This window comes from Lathamus discolor, chromosome 3, assembly GCF_037157495.1.
Source record: "Lathamus discolor isolate bLatDis1 chromosome 3, bLatDis1.hap1, whole genome shotgun sequence".
NCBI classification, from domain to species: domain Eukaryota; kingdom Metazoa; phylum Chordata; class Aves; order Psittaciformes; family Psittacidae; genus Lathamus; species Lathamus discolor.
Window position 1 is genome coordinate 55043801 of NC_088886.1, and position 21827 is coordinate 55065627.

General features: G+C 35.8%; 1 protein-coding gene across 5 annotated transcripts in view; it reads left to right on the forward strand.

Moving 5' to 3' along the window:
* Window positions 1–21827, forward strand: part of DENND1B (DENN domain containing 1B) — a 160815-nt gene that overhangs the window by 91711 nt on the left and 47277 nt on the right. For all 5 annotated transcript variants that reach the window (XR_010611654.1, XM_065675314.1, XM_065675312.1 and 2 more), the window contains 3 exons: window positions 8506–8606; window positions 14201–14246; window positions 15746–15847. Coding sequence is in view for 4 of the 5 variants with exons in the window: in XM_065675314.1 (XP_065531386.1) it covers window positions 8506–8606; window positions 14201–14246; window positions 15746–15847 (249 nt within the window). In the remaining variant the exon portion in view is untranslated. The remainder of the gene's footprint in view (window positions 1–8505; window positions 8607–14200; window positions 14247–15745; window positions 15848–21827) is intronic.

The window sequence follows — 21827 nt, forward strand, 5'->3', positions numbered from 1 at the left end:
TGTTAGTGTGGAGCTTGGAAAGACAGATAGCTCCTCTTTTGTATTTTTATGTTTCTAAGTTCAGAGCTGGCTATTTATGGAGCCTCTTCTCTGGTCTGCACTGAAGATCCAAGACAGTGGAACAGTTGGCTCCATACAGGCCTTCCATGTTGGAGAAAACAGTGGCACTGGGAGCTGTCATATAGCTTAGTCATGTGCTCACATTGCCTTATGTGATGCTTCTAATTGTGATCAAACAAACTAAGGCATCTAATTTAATTGTGCACTGCAGTGATGTCACAATTTTATCTAAAAATGTATTTATGAGGTGTATGGCAGATCCATGGTAAGTAATACTGTTCTAATAATGAAAAGAAATAGATTTAAAATTTAATTTATATCTCAGATTCTTGTGATGTAGTACATAGTGGGCAGAAATGTGCAAGGGCTAAATTTGGTTCTTGGAAAACAAGAAATAGATGGGAATTTATTATTAACTTAAAAGGCAGAACAGATATTCCACTGATACTCACTGAGCTCCCAGAAGCATAATTATAAGTCATTTTGGAATATTAGGTCAATTAGACCATTTGGTCTGGGAGTAGATAAGGAGTGGTGTTTAATAACTTATTTATATTTTAATAGTTCAGGTGTAAGCAGTCTGAGATAAACTGGGGAGAGGTGTGTGTTGTGGGTGCATTTATGGTCCCTGTGGGACCCTGTAAGGAGCGTACTTCTGGCAGTGAAACTATGTGATGTCAATATAGAATCAAAATGCGGTTAGGATATACAGCCAGACCTGGAAGGCTCTCCCATCTTGAAGTTTGCAACAGTTTTCCCATTGCCACGGCATAACGTTAGGAGAAACAATTGTGACAGAATTTGGGAAAAGAAATTGAAATGTGTAGTCAACAAATTATTAAATTCTTTTCCTTTTAATAAGGGGGGGGGCAACAATAAAAAGTAACAGATTGTTGTTAACTGCCACCTATGTAAACCAAGAACATCTGTTTCATTGGGGTTTATTAAAAGAATAAAAGAAAATCAAATGCCAAACCCCCAAGACACACAAACACACACCTACACAGAGACCCTGAAAAACCCCCAAAACAAAACCAGACCACACCATAAAAGCACATAGACAGAAAGACAGTCCTAAAACAATGTTATTTCAGAGTTGTATTTGTGACTTCTTAGCACTTCCATGAAAAATCAAAGATTATAATAATCTGGGCCAAAAGTTGTTTCTTTTTCCAATTCATATATGGTCTTTGGCCATTCAGTAGAATCTGCCAGAACAAAATGCTGTACAGAGCCAGTGCAGTTGCTGCTGTGTGCATATGCAGTCTAAGAGAAGCCTGTCAGTACTGAGTCCTTGTAGTTGGAGTGTATGAGAACTGAAAAAGTCTGTATTCTGTCGACCAGAACTGTCTCACCCCCACAAAAAAAATACCGCTGAAGTCATTGATGGTCATGTGAAGCAACAGATGTGAAGATGAGTTATTGAAGGGTGTGTGAGTGTAATATCGGCTCTCTGTTCTAGTGTACCATTATGGCAAGATTTCCCATTTTTCATGGCCACTGCTGCTTTATCACTCTTTTTTTCCCAAAACTCAGTGGTTATATCTGCTCTTGCTCACAGTAAATAAGTTGTCTGTCAGCTATTCATTAGGAAGCCATTCCCTGCTGCTTCTTAATTAGTGTATGGCAGAAGAACATACCATGGAGTTGCTCTGGGGGAGAAAAGATTAATAAAAATTATTTTCCTGGACATTTTCCTTTCTGAAGTGAGAAACATTTGTAGAACTCCCTTGTTTTATGGGAAGATACCTCTTCCTGTATGGAGACAGGTCATAAAATAAAGGAGGGATGAAAGGGTGAGTTAGGAGATAGTCAGGAAAAGGGACAAAAAGATGTGCATGTTCGTGTTCTGTGTTTTTGTGAGAGAGGAGGAGGTAAGGAAGTTGGGAAATAAATGAATGTCAAAATGAGAATGAACAGATTATCAAGAATGTGCAGAGATGAAATGAAGAAATACGAGGAAACAGAAATTATTGAACAGATCACATAAAGAAGCATAGTTAGTTTATTGTAGGATAAACCAATATCAGAAGTGACATGTCCTTGGTATAGGCACAGTATGCAAGTGGTATTCCTTGTTGAGTGCTCACCTGTCCGCTACCACTTCAATTTTATTTTCTGCTCAGCTTCCACTATTGGGAAACGTCACTTCCAGAGCCATAGGCAAGGAACAAACCGTGTCTGCAGTCTTTTCTTTTCCCTTCCAAGCTAATGCACAAGAATGGAGCCATAATGCTGCTTTGTGAATCAAGAATTGCAAGAAAAGAATGAAATTGATTGTATATGAAGTGCTGTCATATTCATGAATAACACTTTTATCCTTCCTTTCCTCCCCCCAGAAATAATGATAAAAGGAAGTGGATAATACTGAAAAAAACACCCCCAAAACAAATGCAGGAGACAATTAAGGTTTTTTTTATATTGGTGTTTTCTTTTTCACATTTAATTTTCACAGTGGAAAAAGTGGAAATTTTCATTTGAAGACTAGAAATACATTTCCCTTCTCCTGCCTGCCTCCTGTGAGAGAGGAGAGCTGGGGGTCACATTTTGCCAACAGGAGGAAAATGCATTATGGCTCATTTAAGGTCCTCTTTCTTTTTCTTCTTGAAGATTATGGGGATGGCAGATGGGAAACAATTAGCCAGGAGCTAAATTAAAGAAATGCATGAGAAATGGCTTTGTATATCATGGCTTGAACAGTATATTCTGTTATCTTTTGTTGCTGAATTTTGTTTTCATTAGTGACTTCTGACTTCTCACCAATATCAGCAGGATGGACTAAGCTTGTGATTCAGTTCCACTGTTCATTCTTTAGAGCTGGGAAGGGATTTACGCCCTGTTGTAATCTAGTGAAAGCAAAGGCTCCTTTCCCACTTCTACTCCCCAGCAGGTTCCCCCACCTATTCAAGAAATGGATGGGAAGGTAGGTCTTGGTAGCTGTTAAGTATCTGTCACGGGTTTGGTGCCTGATCTCATTCCTGATCAAACAGGATTTAGATTCGGATGCACCTCTAACAAAGCTTGTAGTCTTAGGCAATGTAATAATGTAGAGGACGGGATTCCTTTCACCTGTACATCTGTTACCCTGTCAGGAAGCAGGTAATGGTTTCTCTATAGTTCTTGTGAACTGGGAGTATTGGTGTAAAAGCAGTAAGAGTTGGTCCAGGTTAATGGTAACTGCTGTAAATGTGGTGGAATGGTGACCTGTCCCCTACAATTTATTGCCATAGGTATTAATAAGTAGATGAGATAACTATACAGAATCTTTGGCATCTTTCAACATATGTGTGGTCAAGGCAGTGGGAGGGAAACAGTTCTTTGGCCCAGTGGGGCTGTGAGGGAGGAGGGAGAGAGCACACCAGAACCCATTTCTGGACATGGTGTTGACAGAGATTGACAGTGCTTGTGGATTTTGCAGGAAATGGTTTTATCACAGTAGTTCTTTAGCTGCTTACAGTAGCTTGTGAAAGGTTGTATAGTATCACAGGTTAATTTTACTTCAGCATTTTGTCCAACTTCTGTTGCTGTTTTTGGCTTTCTGACAAGATTCTGCTAATCAGTTTCTGTCTAATTCGTGCATTGTGGCTTGTACAAATCTTGCCACCTATGTTCTGCCTCTTTTTGAATAAAATAATGTATATAGATAGAAAGTTAATGCCAGGTAATTTTGGGCCAGGATATGCAGGATACAGGATAATTATTTTCCTGTTACTCATCAAAATCGTGTGAATAATAGGTATCAAATAAGCATATGTGCGAATCTGCAGTAAGTCTTTCAGCCAAAGTAGTATGGCTCTAGACATGTCAGTGTTTTAGCAAAATCTAAAATTGGGGGGAAAGAAAGAAAAGGAAAGAAAAAGAGGCCATTCTGTTTGATACCTGGAGTGGAAAGGTTCATTGATGGAAGTGAGCTTTGAGGTAAGCAGATACACAGACATCGGAATTATTGCATCCACATGAGGGATAGGGAGGAGCTGCACTCTTCATGTTCCCAGGAGCAGGTAAACCTGCTTTGATCAAGTCATGAACTAAAACTTTTCCTGACGGTTCTTGTTCAGCAGTGCATAGATTTGGAACAACAGTCATCCCAAGTGGCTGTTTATTGCCATAAGGTGGAAAGTAACTCATCAATGTCTAAGATTTGTGCATTATTTCGGTCTTGCATGGGTTTGGTAGTAATTATTTTACTTTTCGTAATGAATTTTACTAACAGATATTGTAACATGGTCTCTCACTCTTTGGCGAAACTCTTACTATTCCCAGGCACATAGTTCCAGCTTTTTATTTATTTAGTTAGTTAGTTAGTTGTTATTCTGGAGGCAAAGATAAAATTATTGTCTCATAATCACTATGAAACTCTGGAGAAAACACCACATACTTTCCTTGCAGGGTGCTAAAAGCTTATATGGTGATGCTGGCTGCAGTGTCTTACCAGAATAGATCCAAAACAGGCTGAAACTTTCAGTTCCACTCAGTAATGTTAGTAAATTCATTATTGAGAGAATGGGTCAGGAAACTTATTTTCATGTCCGAGGCAAAAGCTAGGGATTTCAGATTAGTCTGAGGGTTGAACATTGAAATTTTTAGTTAGAAGTTTTTTTAAGTAGGTCAATGGACCCATATTATTTGTGTAATTTAAATTACTTAGATTTTAAAATGATAGATTTATTTTTTAAATCAGAACCATTTGAACTGGAATACATTATTTGAAATGGAGAAAAACAGTCTAAAAATTGTTGGAGGCAGAAATATCAGAAGTTCTGTTCAATATTAAATGAGTTTCAACAGACAAAAACTTCACTTAAAAACTGCCTGCCCATTTTATGGATAGAAACGCAACTTTGGTAGGTCTTTTCCAGTCCAGTGGACTATAGGAGGATGTGTCAATTTCATTTATTGCTTCAAAACATGGAATAAGCTATCATATTTGCGGTAATTAGGTTCTGCAGCACTGTTTGGCTATAATTTAAGATTTTTTTAGTGAACAGTAGAGTTGAGCAATGATGTATATGTATATACAGAAATATATAGCAAATTCTGTTGGGCAGATGCTTTCACCTTGTATATACAGGCTTATCTATAAAAGGGGATCTCCAGTTGTTGCTGACAAAATAGTCAAGGTTGTACACAGCTTTGAATATTACTTCAATTAAGGATAACAACTGCCTGTCTTGAAAAGGAGCCTTTTATTCTGATCTATGACATTTATCTTTTTTACTTTATATATAAATTTATTAAATTTTGATAATTTCCTTTAGAATAGATGGTAATCAACAGACAGGCTCCATACAAATGCTTTTTCCCTGAATAGTGTGAAGAATTGCTTTCTGCAAAAGATCTCACCACTTGGTCAAGCAACAGATGCTCATTTCTGCAGCTAGGAGCTTGTACTGTGCTCTCTGCCTTACCACCTCCTCCCTCAGTGTTCCACAGGGTCCCTGCCAGGTCTCTGGTTGGCTCCACACCCAAGCATAGATGCTATCAGACACCCCCCAAATCCAGTGTTGCCTTTGTAGACTTCTGAGTTCAGATGTAAGCAGTCCAGCTCTACCTGCTCACTGACTGCTTTTCAGATCTCTTGAACTGTCTGGTTACTTAAGACATGCAGTATTATTCCTAGATTTGAAGTAGTCCCTATTCTACTTAGAAGAGTGAATCTGTCAGTTAGAGGTAAGCTATTTAAATAGCTAAAGCATTTGAGAAGTGCAGTCACTGTTGAAACAGTAAAAAAGGCAAAAAGAGAATTTGCCAAGTGTGCAATTTTTAATATGAAATCCATAATTATCTTATCAGTATTTGCTTAAAGGCAGAGTTGGCACAGTATTAAAATGTCACACAGTTTGAAGAGCAGCAGAATCCCATAGCTGTTTGTATTACAGGCTGTATACAACAAGAAACTATAAAACATGTTCATGCCATACTAACATGTTTGGAAACCTATTGCAGCAGCATAGATGGAAATGTTTAATTAAGATGTTATTAAATAGAAAAGCAAGGAACACTACAACAAAAACTTGGTGTGTAAGTAATCAAATCTTTACCTCTCCTGATAGAAATGCTAAAATTTAGTAGATGTTTTTAAATTAATAAATGTTAAATAGATGCTAGTCTGGGTGCCACATTAAAATATAGATTGTAAAACAGGAGAGTTAATAAAACTTCAAGTGTTTCTTAAGGAATTATCCCCTTCCCCTGTTAAAGTGATAACTAAAATATAACACAGACATATACATAAGATAGGAAATATTTCTTCGTGCAAATAGTATAATCATCTTGATTCATAATTTAAGAATGCCGATTAAGAGGAAGAGGGAGGAGAAGGCAACTGTATGCCTTGGGGGATATCTGTGATAATGTATGGTCAGCTTTATTTCAGTCTGTGATCGAAATACAAGAAATGCTAATTTTTATATAGATAGATGCAGCTTGAAATTTATATACAATGCACAATGGTATGTGAAGATACTAATTAGTAATTCCATGTCCATTTTGAGTAAAAGAGAAAAAAAGATGATGCTGGGCTTGCCTGTGCCACAATAGTGTTAAACTACAGAGATAGATAATATGGAAATAAAACTCATAAATCCCATGGTGTAGAAGGGGGATATTTATTTCTTTCCCCCGAACAATTAATTCTTAGTAACAAAACAGCCATTATTATAAGTCTAAAATGAGAGTAATTGTGGAGGTTTAATGTAAAAATGAGAAATGAGATGTTAATTTGAAACAAAGAGTTTAAATACAGAATTATGATATACTTGGCTTAGTGTAGCTGTCAGGCTTGGGCAGTTTGCTGGTCAATAGTGACATTCTGTGTGTCAGTGAACAGAGTCTCCTGATACCTTAACCTGCAGTTCACACATTACCGGAGCTCCAACTGTCGAACATTCAAGTCCCTTGGTACTACTGCAGCTTCCAGACTCTCCTGACTGGCTCATGTTTCATTCTTTGGCAATTTGCCCTAATTATATCCCTCAGGAGCTTTCAGACCCTCTTCTTTTCCATATTTAATCGTGTTATATTAATCTGAGTGCTGAGCAAACTATGCTGCACAAATTGTAATTGTCCGAGATTTCTGCTGCAATGGTCTTGCAATTACTTTTCTTCATTTTTACTGTAAAAATACATGTATGAAATGGCAGTATAAATTTTATTTACAAGTCTAAATGTCCAAGACAGCCAGGGAATGAAAGCTTTAACTGCTGCTGTGTTCCACAAAGAGGTTTTCTTTTTTTTCCCTATAGAATCCATAATGTTTTAGCATTTGCTGTATGACACAATTTACATTTCAGTTTTAGCTCTTTATTTTGTTACTATGAAAGTACAAGTCTAATAAACACTGCTATTATCAACTTAACCTCAGACAGTAATTTTGTTGTGATATAAAACATTAGGACAATATTGTCTTTTTCCGTAAGCTTGGTGACTTCTGCATGGGGCATTCCCTTTTAAATTGTTTTTTATTTTCCTTCATTTTTATTTTTAAATGAAGTTTGTAGTGTTTTATGCGCTGGGTGCAGGCTGCCTTATTTTGAACGCAGTCTTGATGTTTCCTCATTATGTTGTAACTGTGGCTGCATAGTAAAATAATCTACATGACTCCCTGATAGCAAAGTGGTATTTGATGGATCAAATGTGAATTCGTTAGGTATTGCAGATTATTTTGGTCACTTGAGGACTGAACTTGACCTCATTTCTAATCAATTCCTAGGTTTTTCTGGGGGGACAGTGGGTGTTTTTTTGTTTGCTGTTTTGTGTTGGAAAAACAGGGGTGTCTGTTTTGTATTGAAAACGGATCTTAACACCTTTCTTGGTTAAGGAGTCCTTCATTTTCTGGCGATGCTAACACCAACCTTGCCAGTCTCTACTTTGGGAAAGGAGTTTTGGAAAATTGTTAAAAAACGAATAAATAGAATAAAGTGTTGCTTTGCTGTCACAGGGAACACTGACTTCACATTTTTTTTTAAAGCAGGAGTTAATCCTGTCCCTGGGTTTAGTGCTCTTCTGCAGCTTCATGCAGGTTCAGATCAATTCCAGTTATTCCAAATAGTGGAAGTGTGAACCAAAAAGCTCTGCTGAGTCTTTCCTGCTCAGCTGAGCTTGAGTGCAGCTGGGGTGCACTCAAGTTCTGTGTGTTCATGGCAGTACCTGCATCTGACCATGATAAGCATCAAGCAGTGCATGTTTATTTTCCTTTTGTTCGAGGAAATAGCTGATTATTTGTTTTAATTGACTTGTTAGCCTGACTTCTCGCAAATGTTGTATGTGTGTATCTGAGTTCTTCATCGGTGCATTTCAGCAGTTACAAGTAACTTAAAGAGTGCTTTAATAGATGGTTGGGGGAGGTTAAGATTCTTGCATGCCTGAAAATTAATTTAAGATTTTGTATTTTATTTTTATTTATATTTTTTGTTGCGAATTCTGTGTGTGTGTTTTTATTTTTAGTTAACTGCTTGTGTTCATGCGTCAGCTGCATTGTTGTATCCAATGTATTGGCAACACATTTACATCCCAGTGCTTCCTCCACATCTTCTGGACTACTGCTGGTAAGACAGCTAACCTGTTACCCTCATTTCTGAGATTCTTTCCTTTTTGTAGTTCTAAGTTACTGATATAAAGACTAACTACTTATGTGACTGAATAGACAGGATCCAATTTATGAAAGTACTTGAGCCAGTGCTTAAAGAACAGAGATATTTCAGCATGCTTTTACATGGTGTTTGAGTTGGTGTCTTGAATTACAGTGCTGATTGCTATCAGTGCAGCATTTAGAATCATGTCTATAAAAACTGTTCCTGTTTTATTGTTAGAGAATGCATTCAGTAATTTAAATGTGACTGTTTTATGGTTTTCTCTTATTTGGCATTTATTTTAACTTGAGATAAATTATACTGATAGAAGTATTGAGAACTAAATGTGATCAGTTATTTGAGAATCAAGTGTTAGTAGGCATCAGTGTTCCCATTAGGACTATACAGTGATCTAATATTTGTATTTTAGACTCTGCCAGGTTCAGGATCAGATCCAGCACCTTCCCAAATGAGCTTAAAGTCTCCTTTTGGTACTTAGGAAATTTTCATTATAGGAATCCTGTTTCTCCTGATGTGCTTCTATTCACATTATAGACTTTGTGGTTTTGGCAAATTTTAAAGTTAAACAAGGAAAAAAAATCACCTTTTGAGTCACTTCTAGTCATGCAATGGATGGTGTTTCCGCATGCCTGTGTTTCAGGATTTCAGGCTAAGAAGACATCTACTGTCTTTTTATTTGGTATCATTGGCACTAGTACAAATAAAGTATCCATTAAAGTACTTAAACCAGGAGTATTCATCCCTGGAGACTTTCATTTTAACTAGACCCTATGGATCTGTGGTGGAAAAATGACCCATTCAAAGTAATTTTAGAGATCAGAAATTATTATTATGTATAAAACCTGAGTCCAAATCAGATGCCTACCAACATAAGTTTGCATTTCTGTTAATGTTTTTCTTCACAGAAATGAATCATGCTTGTATGTTTGCTGGGCTGTATGTTTGTGGTAGTTTGGTAGGGGGTTCCGTGTTTGGTTGGTTGTTTTTTTTTCCTGGAACCTATAAATATTGATGTGCTGTCAAACTCTACCCGGTCTGTTGAACTTACTGTTTTCAGAGAAATTCTCATTATGTTTCCTTATGTCTCTTTGATTGTTTTTTCCTCAAGTTTACAATATTTGCCCATGGTATATCTTGTTCTGTTGTAGTTCCTATACTTAATGTGTGTATTATTTATTGTTTTTAAAAAGAAATCAAATATTCTTCTCCCACTTCTCCCTTTACTTTCAACTACAGCTAAGCCTTTCATCTTTAATGATAGTTTTCTTTTGAAGAAACTCTGTCCTGATTGTTTTTCCTCCTAGCTTAGATAAAATGCACCAAAATGGGAGTAGAGTTTGGATGTATTTGTTTAGGTTTTGTATTGCTTGAGCTTACCACCAGTAGCTTTGTAATTTCTTCAGTATCATCCATAAATGCTGTGTAGATCAGCACCTCTATTCAAGCTGTACCCTGCAGAGTGCATCCTGAATACTGGAAGATTTTTTTATTTGCCCTCCTAAGCACAGATAATGTTTCCAGAAATAATGATGTTAGATGCTGTACACAGCTTCTTGTGATGATGATAGTAGTTGAGATTCTAGGTCATTTTGGCGTGACCTGAGAATTTTTTTACTCATTAAAAAGAAGCATGGAGTTTCTTAAACTTGTAAAACTCATTTATATCTCTTTTTCTTTTTCACAGTAGCACAATAGAGTGGGGAAAAAAAGTCTCCCATTTTTAGAGATGTTCTAATGGAAACACAAAGTTCATGAAAGGAAATGCACAATTGATGAATTTACCACAGTAACTAGAATTCAGACCTTTTAACTCAGATTTTTCGTGCATTTACATTTCTCTGTCTGATCATGTCTGGGTTTGAATCACTCTTTTGTGAGGCAGGTTGGAATAGTGTAGTAAAATCACATGAAATACTTAGCTTTCCTTATGTTACAGCATATTAACTGTAAATAAGTGTTTTCCTCATAGGTATGTAATATATCAAGTTAGGAAACTTTAATGAATTCGTAAGGTCAAAGTTTATGTTAGACCAGACCTAGCATGCAGTCAAAGAGGATTAACCTAAAGTAATTTTCTAAATATTCTTAATATTTTATGTCATTTTGGTGGAGCAAAGTTCTTTTATAAAAGTGCCTTTTTTCCTTTTAGCTTAACGTGTGTTTTCATACCTAGAAACTACATTGTCATTGCCTCACTTGGACTTTGTTGGGCTGTCTCCCAGGAGCTCTCATTTTGTTGGTGTTGTTCTGAGATGGTGCTCAAATGAGTATCAGTTTGATAATTTTGTTTGTTCTAAGTGAGGAAGGCTATTTCTGAACAAAGTTTAAATCCATTTAAATCTATTGCAGATCAGTAAAGCTGATCTATATTAAAAAATTGTTTAAATTCTTCCATTTGCCTTTAATCAAAAAGTGTCTTAGGTTCTATCAGGCAATCTGATATACAGACTGGTTTTAGATGTAACAGATGTTCTCAAAGTAGTCCAAGCCCATGAAAACTGAGCATCAGTGTGGACTGTGACACCATCAGGATTGGCCAGGTTATGAGTACTTTCAAGGTCTGGTGTGTGAACATACTGTGTATTTATTTGCTTCAGGATGGTTCCCTCCAGCCCTACCACCCTGTAGCTTATCTCAGCCTTGAATTTCATGATGAGAGCTCCAATGCAAGAATTGGAGCAACTATCCAAAAAAAAAAGAGAAGACATTTCTTTTTTTAAACGATAGCAAAATATTAGGCAGTGAAAGTAATTTTCATTTTTGCTCTTTCCTCTTTTTAGAGGAAAAATCCTGAAAGTAGTTAACTAAAAATTCTAGTTTTCTGAATATTGTTTTAAGAATTGTTTTTTCTTCTGCAATTAAGCAAAAAGATACTGGTACGCTCAGCCCAGTAGATGGCTGGCTTTTAAGAAAGCTTTTACAAAAACTGAGTTTGAGCATTGATATAGTAATTATATTCACATAAAATTAATTCCTGTGAAGGAGAAAGCCAGTTTCATCAAATTTTTATGTAATTTCTTGGCAAACTAAGGCACTGATATAAGAATGTATGACAGCTTTGTCTGTGGATGATAAAGCATCTGTTCTACTGATGCTGTGGTAAGAATATAATGCAATTAGAAAATTCAAGTTGCAGTTACAACATATCTTTTTATGAGATTTGGTCTCTTCTGAATTGGGCTATATGCACGCCTGTTTTCCTGAGAATGGAACAATTATATTCCAATTAATTTGCCTTTTTATCATAACTTAGTAATTATTTTAGCCAATGATGCTGTAGATTAATAACATTTTTGGTAGTAACATGCATAAGCAAGAGAAAAACTATGAAGCAGCTCCCAGTAGTGTCATAGTAAGCAATTTTATGTACATATTACAAAACTATGCTTTTAAGGCTTCAGAATCCAGCAGTAATAAAATTCATTCTTTGCTGAAAATGATCAAATAGACTTTCCATACCTGCAGTTTTTATTTCCTGTATTTTCAAGATTTTTATCTAATTAGCTTTGTACCTTTATTCTGTTAACTTCTCAAAATTGAAATGATGTAGCTGTTGCTTTGTTCTATAGAAAAGAGCCATACGCTACCTTTTTAAATGACAGATTTATTAGTGGAGCAAATTGTCAGCTATTTTATGTCAGTACAGGCCTGGTGAAGCTGCTAGAACAGTGTTGGTGTACAAGAAAACAAATGTGCATAAAATGCACAGATGATATAGCACTTGTACTCACCGTAGTTTCTCCAGTTCATGTTATTTGTAACACTAAGATACTCTGATGTGATGAACCTGAGGACATATTTTGCTGCATATTCAGCATATGAATCCTCTGTTACGTGTCAGTCATAGTCATTCCCATTAGCTTGGTTGAACGTTACGTAGTATAAAGCATTCTTAAAATTACGCGTTTAAAGCTGTCTGATTCCTCTCTGAATATGAATGCGTGTCTGCTCTGTACAGTTCCATGTAATTTGTGTTTAATCCACAAAGGCTTAAGGTCTTAGACTGGAGGAAGTCATCAGAGGTACTAAAATTTTTCAGTGTTGGCCTAAGAAAAATATATGTGGGGACAGGGGACTCTCCATTTCTCTTTCTGGCATTCCCATTGCCTAGAAACCTTACGCCATACCAGTTTGTAGTCTCAGCAAACCTTTATTTCAATAGTATAAACATGATGAAAGCTTGTTTTGGCCCCAGTCAGTTGTTTTGTTTGTCGGAGGTTTTTCAGGAGGTTGTTAGTGGTTTTTTTGAGGGTTTGGTTTGGTGGTTTTGTTTTTTTTTTTTGGTTTTTTTTTTTTTTTGTTGGTTTATTTTAACCTATCCTCTCCTGTTAATAGGAGCAACTGGTTAACCCAGAGGGTATACAGGTTTTGCTAAAACTGACAGCAGTGGTAGGCAGGTGAGAATTGCTACTTTTCTGCCCAGAGGTGGGACCAAATTGGGAAGGCCACTGAGAACTTAATCAGTGAAGCCTTCCCTTGGGCCTCAGGAAGTCAATCACCAATCATTTGGTGCCAGACGGGGGGCTCAGATTCCTGATCAAATTAATACAAAGGGAGATTATAGTTTTATTATGTTTTATTGTTAATACAATGGGAGATTATTAATACAATTATTTTATGTCAACTATCTGTAACTTTTTGTAAATCATCTTACCTTCCATTTATTTTCCAGATAATGTTTTTATTCAGTGTTTTTCTCTTTGGTCCCTTAGTATTTAATTTCCCAGAGGTGCTTAAACCAGTTTGTGTATTGTTTGCTTCTCTGGAGTGAATATGTTTACTAATCTCGCAGTACTCAAAACTGTAATGGTGATTGTTGGATGGCTTTTTTCCCTTCAGCACTGGATACTGAATATATTCTCAACCAGATGTTGTCAGAACACACTCACTAGAGAAAGAAAGAGAAGATTATAGGAAACCATGATGAATTAGTCTGACTAATTCAGTTTCTTGCTTGCATACTGCAGGAGGTCTCACTCCAGAGGCTTTGTGTTGATATTTGTTTTATTTTGAGACTATAGTTCCTTGTCTTATTCAAATTGGAAATGAGAAGTTTACTCTGAAGTTAAACAGGATATTATACAGCTTGCAAGCACCCACCAAGGAAGGGTTTCAGAAGCACACGCAGAATCAAAAGTGGTGTTAATTTTGGGTTGCAGTGTGGTGATGTTTACTGTTAGAACATTCTTCAGAATAGCGTTTTAAAACCAGTGTAGTTCAAGAGACATACCGCTTTTGGAACAGCTACCAGGCTAGCTCTGCCATACAGTATGGTTGGTTGTTGAAGCCATGTATGGCAAAGTGCTTAGCCAGCTGTATACATCTTCTCACTCATACTCTACCTTTGATTTTGTGGTCATGCTTACTGCAGAGTACATAAATAAATACCCTTGTCTAGTAAAGATTTTGGTAGCAATTGTCTTAATTTAATACTAAACAGTGAATGTTAAATAAGGACTCTACATTCCAAGTTTTTAAATCTGTTTTGCTCCACCTGTGTTGTACTAGTTTGTAGTTAAAACTTGACCTTTTCCTCTTTTTTCCTTCAGTGCACCAATGCCTTATCTAATTGGCGTTCACTTAAGCTTAATAGAGGTAAGTTTACTATTCACTTCGGCGTACTGGTAAGCTTGAGGTGTGTGTGTTATAAATGATAGTGGAAGAGCTTCTGGAAAAATCTCTGCATAGAGACATACAGAATTTAAGTCTCAGGTGCTTTGCGAAGTAAAAAATGTCTCTCTGAAATCTTACTTTTGAAGTGTTTTATGGACACATGTAAGTTCGACATCATGATTTCTTCCTGTGTCTATCTAATAGCTCAGTGGTGGGTTTTTTCCAGTGTTTTTTAGTGGCTCAGCAACAGATTTTCCCAATGATAAAATTTATTGCGTAGTCACCATCAATCAGAACTCGGCATCATTCTGATTTGCAAGATAATTTATACTCTGTCCCTCTTCAAATTTAGCCCATAACGTTCATAACTATTAATTTACGACTGAGCATTTTTTGCCAAAAACCAAGAGGTAGCCTTTTTGGATTTAAACATACAATGAAACAATAGAACTCACCTGAGAGGCAAGTAATAGCTGGGTCATAAATAGCTTTGTCTCGATCCATAACCGTTTGATGACACCATTAAGCCTGTGTGTGAAGTCTGTTTATCATGCAGAGTAGATAATTTCTTAGGGAAATTGATTTGATTTACATTTCTGCTAAAGCAGTTTCTAAGGAACAACTCACATTTCCTGAGCTGATGAGGTAGGTTCTCCTCCAGTCTGAGCTGCTAGCACTTTTGTGTTTCCAGAAAAGAGCCTTCTGTTATGTATGCTTCTTAACTCTAGGCATAGACTTATGTTCTCTCAAATCAGGTTCATATGACTTGCATACACTGATTGTAGTGTCTTGACAAGGATCTTTTTCCTTATTCTATCAGAAAATAATGGAACAGAAAGCCTTGCTCTGAAAAAAAAGTCACTCTATTCCTCCTTGACCGCACTATTTTGTGCTATTGTAGGACCATATAGAAAAAAGTTCCATCATTTTATTTTATTTTTTTTCCTGAAAGGAACAAATTGTTTAATTCTTAGCTGCTAGTCAAGTGCATTGATGGAAGATTGTTTCATCCATTTTTGTATAATACTAGTACATGTCACATGCCTGGGACTTGCATAAATCTTCAAATAATTACTTAGTTTTCTCTGGTTTTCATCTGATTATATGCTTAACATCCTATCTGATTTTCACAAATAGGAGAGAATGAAATGTTGTTATAAGATATGTATATCTCCAATATATTTAATTATGCTTTGTGTAAGTCTTGGTTTTCAAGTATTCATTTATTGAATGTGCTTATATTTCAGAGATTATTAATATAACCTTACTGTTTGAAGAGGAAGGGGTTTTAAAAGCTTCTCTGAATCCTGCATCTAATTCACAAATCCTGCACGTAAAGCTCAGAATATTGTCTTTGCCATTTTTATCCTTTGTAGAATCATCGTTTATAATGTAGCCCATGATAACAAAAATGCAGTTCCTGAGGATGCCATAGTAAAATGCTTTTCCACTCTTTCTGGGTTTTTTTCTCCTCTTAACAGAGAGTGAAAAACAGATCACTGGAGGATGTGGTTTTGCTAAATGTTGACACAAACACTCTAGAAACCCCTTTTAATGACCTGAACAACCTACCTGGTGAAGTGGTGAGTCTTACGGGTATTTAATTCTTTCTTTCTTATATAAATGCTTGAATTACTAGTAGTTATTTTTGCCTGGTTTTGCTGGTATAAAAGGAATAAGGGGGTGAAAAGCACCAAGTGTAGACCCCTACATTTGAGATTTTTAGCTTTTTGACAGTTGAGGGGACGTTGAATGGAACATCATATTTCTCATTGTAAAAGTAGGATCATAATTATAAAGCTAGCTGCATTCATTAGGCATAGCTGCTTTAAACGCAAGAGTCTCTTCATCTCATCTTAATCATTATATTACAAAGTAGGCATTTCTGTCTGCCTAGTGGCATGTCTTGCAAAAGAACGAGAGTTTTTGAAGGCAAAAAGAAGAAGGGGGCCAATTATCGGCTTCTGCTTCCCTGCCACCTGCCAGCGTTTTCCTTTTAATTAATGATCTGATGGCACTGGTCAATATAATAAGAAATGCTTGTACAGTTGGGGTCAGAAAATTCAGGCTTTGATCTTCTTCAACTTTCTGAAACATTTATTTGTTTTCTCTAAATTATTTCAGTTTTATTTTAATCTCTTCTATCCTGCTGAGGGCTGCGTGAATGAAAACCTATACTGTTTGTCATTTGCTTTGGCAGAGCAAAGACTGCTTACTTAGAATTCTATTTGTAAATTAAACTGCAAACCCAGTTTGTCATAAAAGACATCTGATCCTTTTGAAATGACGAAAACTGTCTTTTGTCTGTAAAGGATGATAAATTAAGTGCCAGTTCCTTCTGGACTTTGATCTTGCAGAGGGTGTCCCCCCCTCCCTTCCCCCCTTTTTTTTTTAATCCTTATTGCCTATAGGGGAACATACTCTGTATATCATTTTAAATAGTCACAAAATTCACTTACCTTGTTTTTCCCAATAGAGCTCTAAAAGCATTTCGTTGTGAAACCACTGTTTTGCTTATTCAGTTATTGATGCTCGAGCTATCACAAATGGCAGTTGAGACAAAGAATTTTATATGAAAATGTGAAATCCAAGAGTTACATTTTCTGAAATTGTAAATCATAAAACCTTACAATCAAATTAAAGTGCTGTAGTGACATACTATGTCTTTTGGTTTTGTTGGTGATTTGTGTATATTTATTACAATAGAAATCAAACTCTTGGGGATTATATTAATGTAATTTCCCTTTCATTTTAATCATGTTAAAATCTGGATTTTTAATAGGTCATCTGTTCAGTCTTTCTTCTGATTCAGTATGTTAGTGTATAAAAAGCATACAAATGTATACACTTACATGTAGGTACAGGAATTTTGGCTGTACTCTATTGTTCAAGAGTATAACCAGTTAAGTAAAAAATGAGTCTTTACTGGTGTGTCAGTAATTTTAACTGACCTTGCATTCAGTGTCTAAGTTTGAGGTTATAATGGCATGGAGGAACATACCTCTTGTCAAATAATAGCTGGATGCAGAATTGAGAATTAGGCGTCATCTTCCATAAGATACTGGAGGTGTAGCTGGAGGTCCTTCAAACAGGATAAGTGGATGTTTGTCCAATGAGATGGACTTCTCATGTATTTTATAGATGCATATTGGAATGATCTCTTAAATGAGTAGGCTAGCATGAAGAAAATAAGGATACAGATCTTTGTACATTTGGAAGTATATTCTCCCCCAGGATATATGCATGTTACTATCATTAATGTTAATGAAGGTTATCCAAGTGTGCAGGCTTAAAGTAAGACTTAAAATATTTGATTCCATATCTAATATAGAACAAAACACAGCAACCTATAAATCTATTTGCAGAATTTGAGGGTTTTATAATTAAGCTTTTAAAGGGAATATTCCCATCTATTCCTCTACTTCAATCTGCAAAGCACTTTAATTAAAACAGCTTAATGGAAAACATGTACAATTTTAGTGGGAAAACCTGGGAACAAAAGCCACTGAACATATCTGTGTTTGGCTCATAAAATGACAACATGTTTGTCCTCCTTTTGCATTCATGAGGGCCAGTGCAACTGCTAACATCTCAGTTAAAAAGTGTAAAACATAGGAGTGTAGAGTCAAAATGGTAAGTTAGACTTAAAACATTAAAACAAATGTCAAAGATACTTGCATGTGAAACACATTAACGTATATAAATAAACTTCATAAGTGTACATACAAAGGCAGTAAAACTTCTGATGAAAAAATATGGTGAGTACCTCTGAAAAGTGTTAAAATAGAATGAAGAACTGAAAGCATAAAAGAAGCTGTAGTCTTACTGTCCCTTTCAAAAATTGATTCCAGGTTAGTTTGCAGCCTAACAAGCGAAATGCTGTAATTTTAAAGAGTTTTCCAAAACTGTTTCTTGTGTCTGAAGGAAATTCAGTAATTATTTTCTCGATTAGTAAGCCTGATGATGTCCTCACAGAATAGGTATTTAATAGCTTACCCATGTATAAGTAATATGTCTATTAAAATGCTCTGATTGTGTATTTTTTCATGATAAATCTAAGATTGAAAAAACATTATATGGCATTATCTAATAAACTGTATAATAAATTAACTGAGATTTAAAGGCATTTTTAAATCATTCACTTAAGCATTTAAATTATAGTTACAGGCTAGATGACTTTCTATGCATGTGAACTCTATTATTCTGTCAGACTGACCAGTGGTCTTGACTGTGCAAAGGTCAGTGGTCACAGTTGTCCTGAATTACCAGTCCTTTTTTCATGTGGACCCTCTGCTGCGTTGCATGCTGTAATCTTCTTAATGGCTTCATTCCAATATTCACACATAATATTTTAGATTTATTGACTGTTAGAAATACTACCATGCCAGTAGCAGTTCCGCTACTCCTAAGGTATTTAAAATTGGAAAAATAAATCAGTGCAAGACTTTCAGGAATCCTTTGTTTTCTTAGAGGGGGGAAAATCCCTCTTTTTCGTCTCTTCTGGCAAGAACACTTGTTTTTAAATTTCATCATTTCACTGTGAATTTGTCTATTATTTTATAATTTAAAAAAGAAAAAAAAAAGAAAAGCAAATACGTAGCTACTTCGTGGGAGTAAATTTCCTAATGCAGTAGTACATAGATCACCACTTTAATAATGTAAGACGTTAAAAAAAAGAACATTGGGGGTGTGTATGCATTAGTGTAGACCATAGACAAAAATTTTTAAACTTTGGGCCTGATCCTGCAATACCTGCTTGCAGGTAACTGATAAAAAGACTACTCCTTTGCTCAAATTTGAACACTTTCAAAAAAAGCTTAGAGAATTGAGGGCATTGCTTTTAGCAACCAAGTCTTGTTGATTTCTTCATAGAAAAAGCAGAATTCTTTAAATATGATTTTCAGGCTTCAGAAGTCTTTAGGATCTTCTCTGGTCATTAAATATTGCTAACAGTAAAATCTACAGAGCTGTTGAAACATGTGCGTAGCTTTTGCAGCATGTGGTGCTTACACACCATGATGCAATATAGAATCAAAACAGGGTTTTGGAGTTTTAGTTTTGAGATTCCTAAAGTCACAGGATTTTAACACTGTTTAGTTGGGCATTTGAATGTTACTGTTCTAAAAGCAGCATTTGAGAAGTAGGCTGTAGTTGACATAGAAAATTAAAGATACTTTACTACAATTACTGAGTGCAAATTATTTCTGAAAATACAGTGATTAGTAGTATTATAAAGAAGTTACGGTCAATATGTAGCAGTGAAACTAAAGAGGGTTTTTTTTGTGAAATTAGCATATTATAATTTATTGTGTTTCCACATCCCAAAAGAGCCAACATTATTACTAATCTATTTTGGAAACTCAGAGCAGTTTGCTGTTTGCAGTGTTATGAGACAAATGTTGATTTTGAATAAATTCTTTGAGATCCTGTTGAGCCTTGACGTAGTTTTAAAAGCTAGAATATGAGATTAAAAAGTGCAATTAATTTTGAAAACATTTGCATTTAGTTGTTTTCGTCTAAACAAGTATCTGTGTTTAAATGCTGGGGGGCTTTTTGAGATGTTGAAATCCTGTGTTTGTAGATAATATCAAAGATGTAGAAGCCCTTTCATTAACACTATTGATTTTAAATCATATCAGATTACATTTTGTTGTAAGGTTTTTGTTTTGTTTCTCTTCTTTCTTCTCTCACTCTCTCGCTGTAGAGAGTGGGCTCAATTTTATAGTCACATGAGCTGATGGGGAATGCCAAAAAAAAGTTTAAAGTATAACAACTGTCACTGATACCAGAGAAATACCTGGATATCTTGTTTTCGGAGATCTGCTAGTGCATAGTTCTGCATTTCTCGGGCAAGAAATGTTTTGAAGACATATGAGCTTAAATTTGTATGTGTGCTTGAGTTTTTGCAGGAGCAAAGGCTTTGAGTAATAGTTATATGATATTATTAATGTGTTATTTATGCACAGTTCTTCTACTCACATGGATATTGAAGAGAGATTAGTCATGCTTTTTTTTCTGATCAGATAGTTATTATATTTTAGGAATCTTAGAAAGGACATAGGGTGATTATTTTAAAAAATGATGCTTTTTGTTTTGATGACCAACACAATATGTTTCTACAATTTAGGTATACTTAATTCCATATGAAAGCTAAATCACATATCAATCTCTTGACTTAATAAATCTCTGAAAAACTATCCTATTGATTTAAACCTTCCTGAAGCTCAGTTTGCTCTTCATTGGTATTGTTTAGCAATCCACTGAAGTCACCTTTCTGTGAGAAGCCGTTGCTAGGAGAAGATAAAAACTGTTTGCTTCTAGTGTAAATTAATAATACCATTTCTAAAATGGATTCCTAGTGTCTTCCATAAATAAATTTTGACAGCATTCTAACCCCTGTGGTTTGTTTTTTGAGTTATTTTTCTTTTTTAACTTTGTAAAAGGCTATTTTTGCTTAAGACATGCAAAGAATGGGAGAAAAGAAGCTTGGCATTTTAATCATAGATAGGTAGATGGATTAAATCACACATGAGGAAAAGATTTTGATAAAGATGGTGCTTGTTTTTTTGGTTTTTTTTTTGTTTTTTTGCTTGATGTCAGAATTATGTAATTTCTTTGAAACCTTAAGAGCTATTAATGATGTCACCAAAGGGATGTCTTGTTTTTAGGTTCATGGATCTAAGCAATCACAATCCTGCTGTGCACCAAGTCCTCCTAAGTATTTCAAATCACCCAGTCTCTTACCTATACCTACTGTATTGACTGTAATATCTATCACTCTTTGTTTAAACTGTGGAGCTGGGAGAACTTGCCGGTAACATACCCAAAGGTTCACCTGGCTTTGCCATCATTTGATGTTGGGATAAGCCATGAGGAAGCACTGTCCCTCTGCATGCATGTTTGCTTCCCTCAGCAAGCAAACCTAGGCAAGTCTCAGGGGTGCTTCAGACTCCAATTGTGACAATGGGGAAATCAGGGTTGTGGCTCACATTATCTCTGCAGGCTTTTTCTTAAGAGCACTGTGCTCCTAGTACTTCTGCAGAGTAGTCAAATAGAGCTCTTCCTGCCTTTTGGCATTACTTCCTGAGAAAAGCAGAAGTTGGAGGAACTTTCTTTGAATTCCAGCATAGCATTTCTGAGGCTCACATTCCCTCCAGAATGGAAGCACAAAAATGTGCATCTGATGTACACATTTTCAGGCTGGAGAACCTGGCTCTAAATTGCCAGCCCATTGTGATGTTCTTAATATTGTTGAACTAATAACTTACGAATGCTGCAGTGAAGCAGGAGATTTATTGCTTTCTATTGTTCTTTTTAACAGTTTTTTGCTTCAAGCATCCTGTTTATCAACTTATGTTAGGGTACATAGGGCCTGCCAGAATTAAGAAAATTGGAAAATACCATTTTCTTTCACCTCTCCCACATTATCCAATAAATCCTCTGCTCTTACATCATCTTTACCTCCTTTCTTCTCTTACCTTGTCTTACCATCTGCCATAATTTCCCCCAAGCTCACAAGGTATAATTTAGAAGAATGTAGGCTTAAAAGAATATAGAGAATTT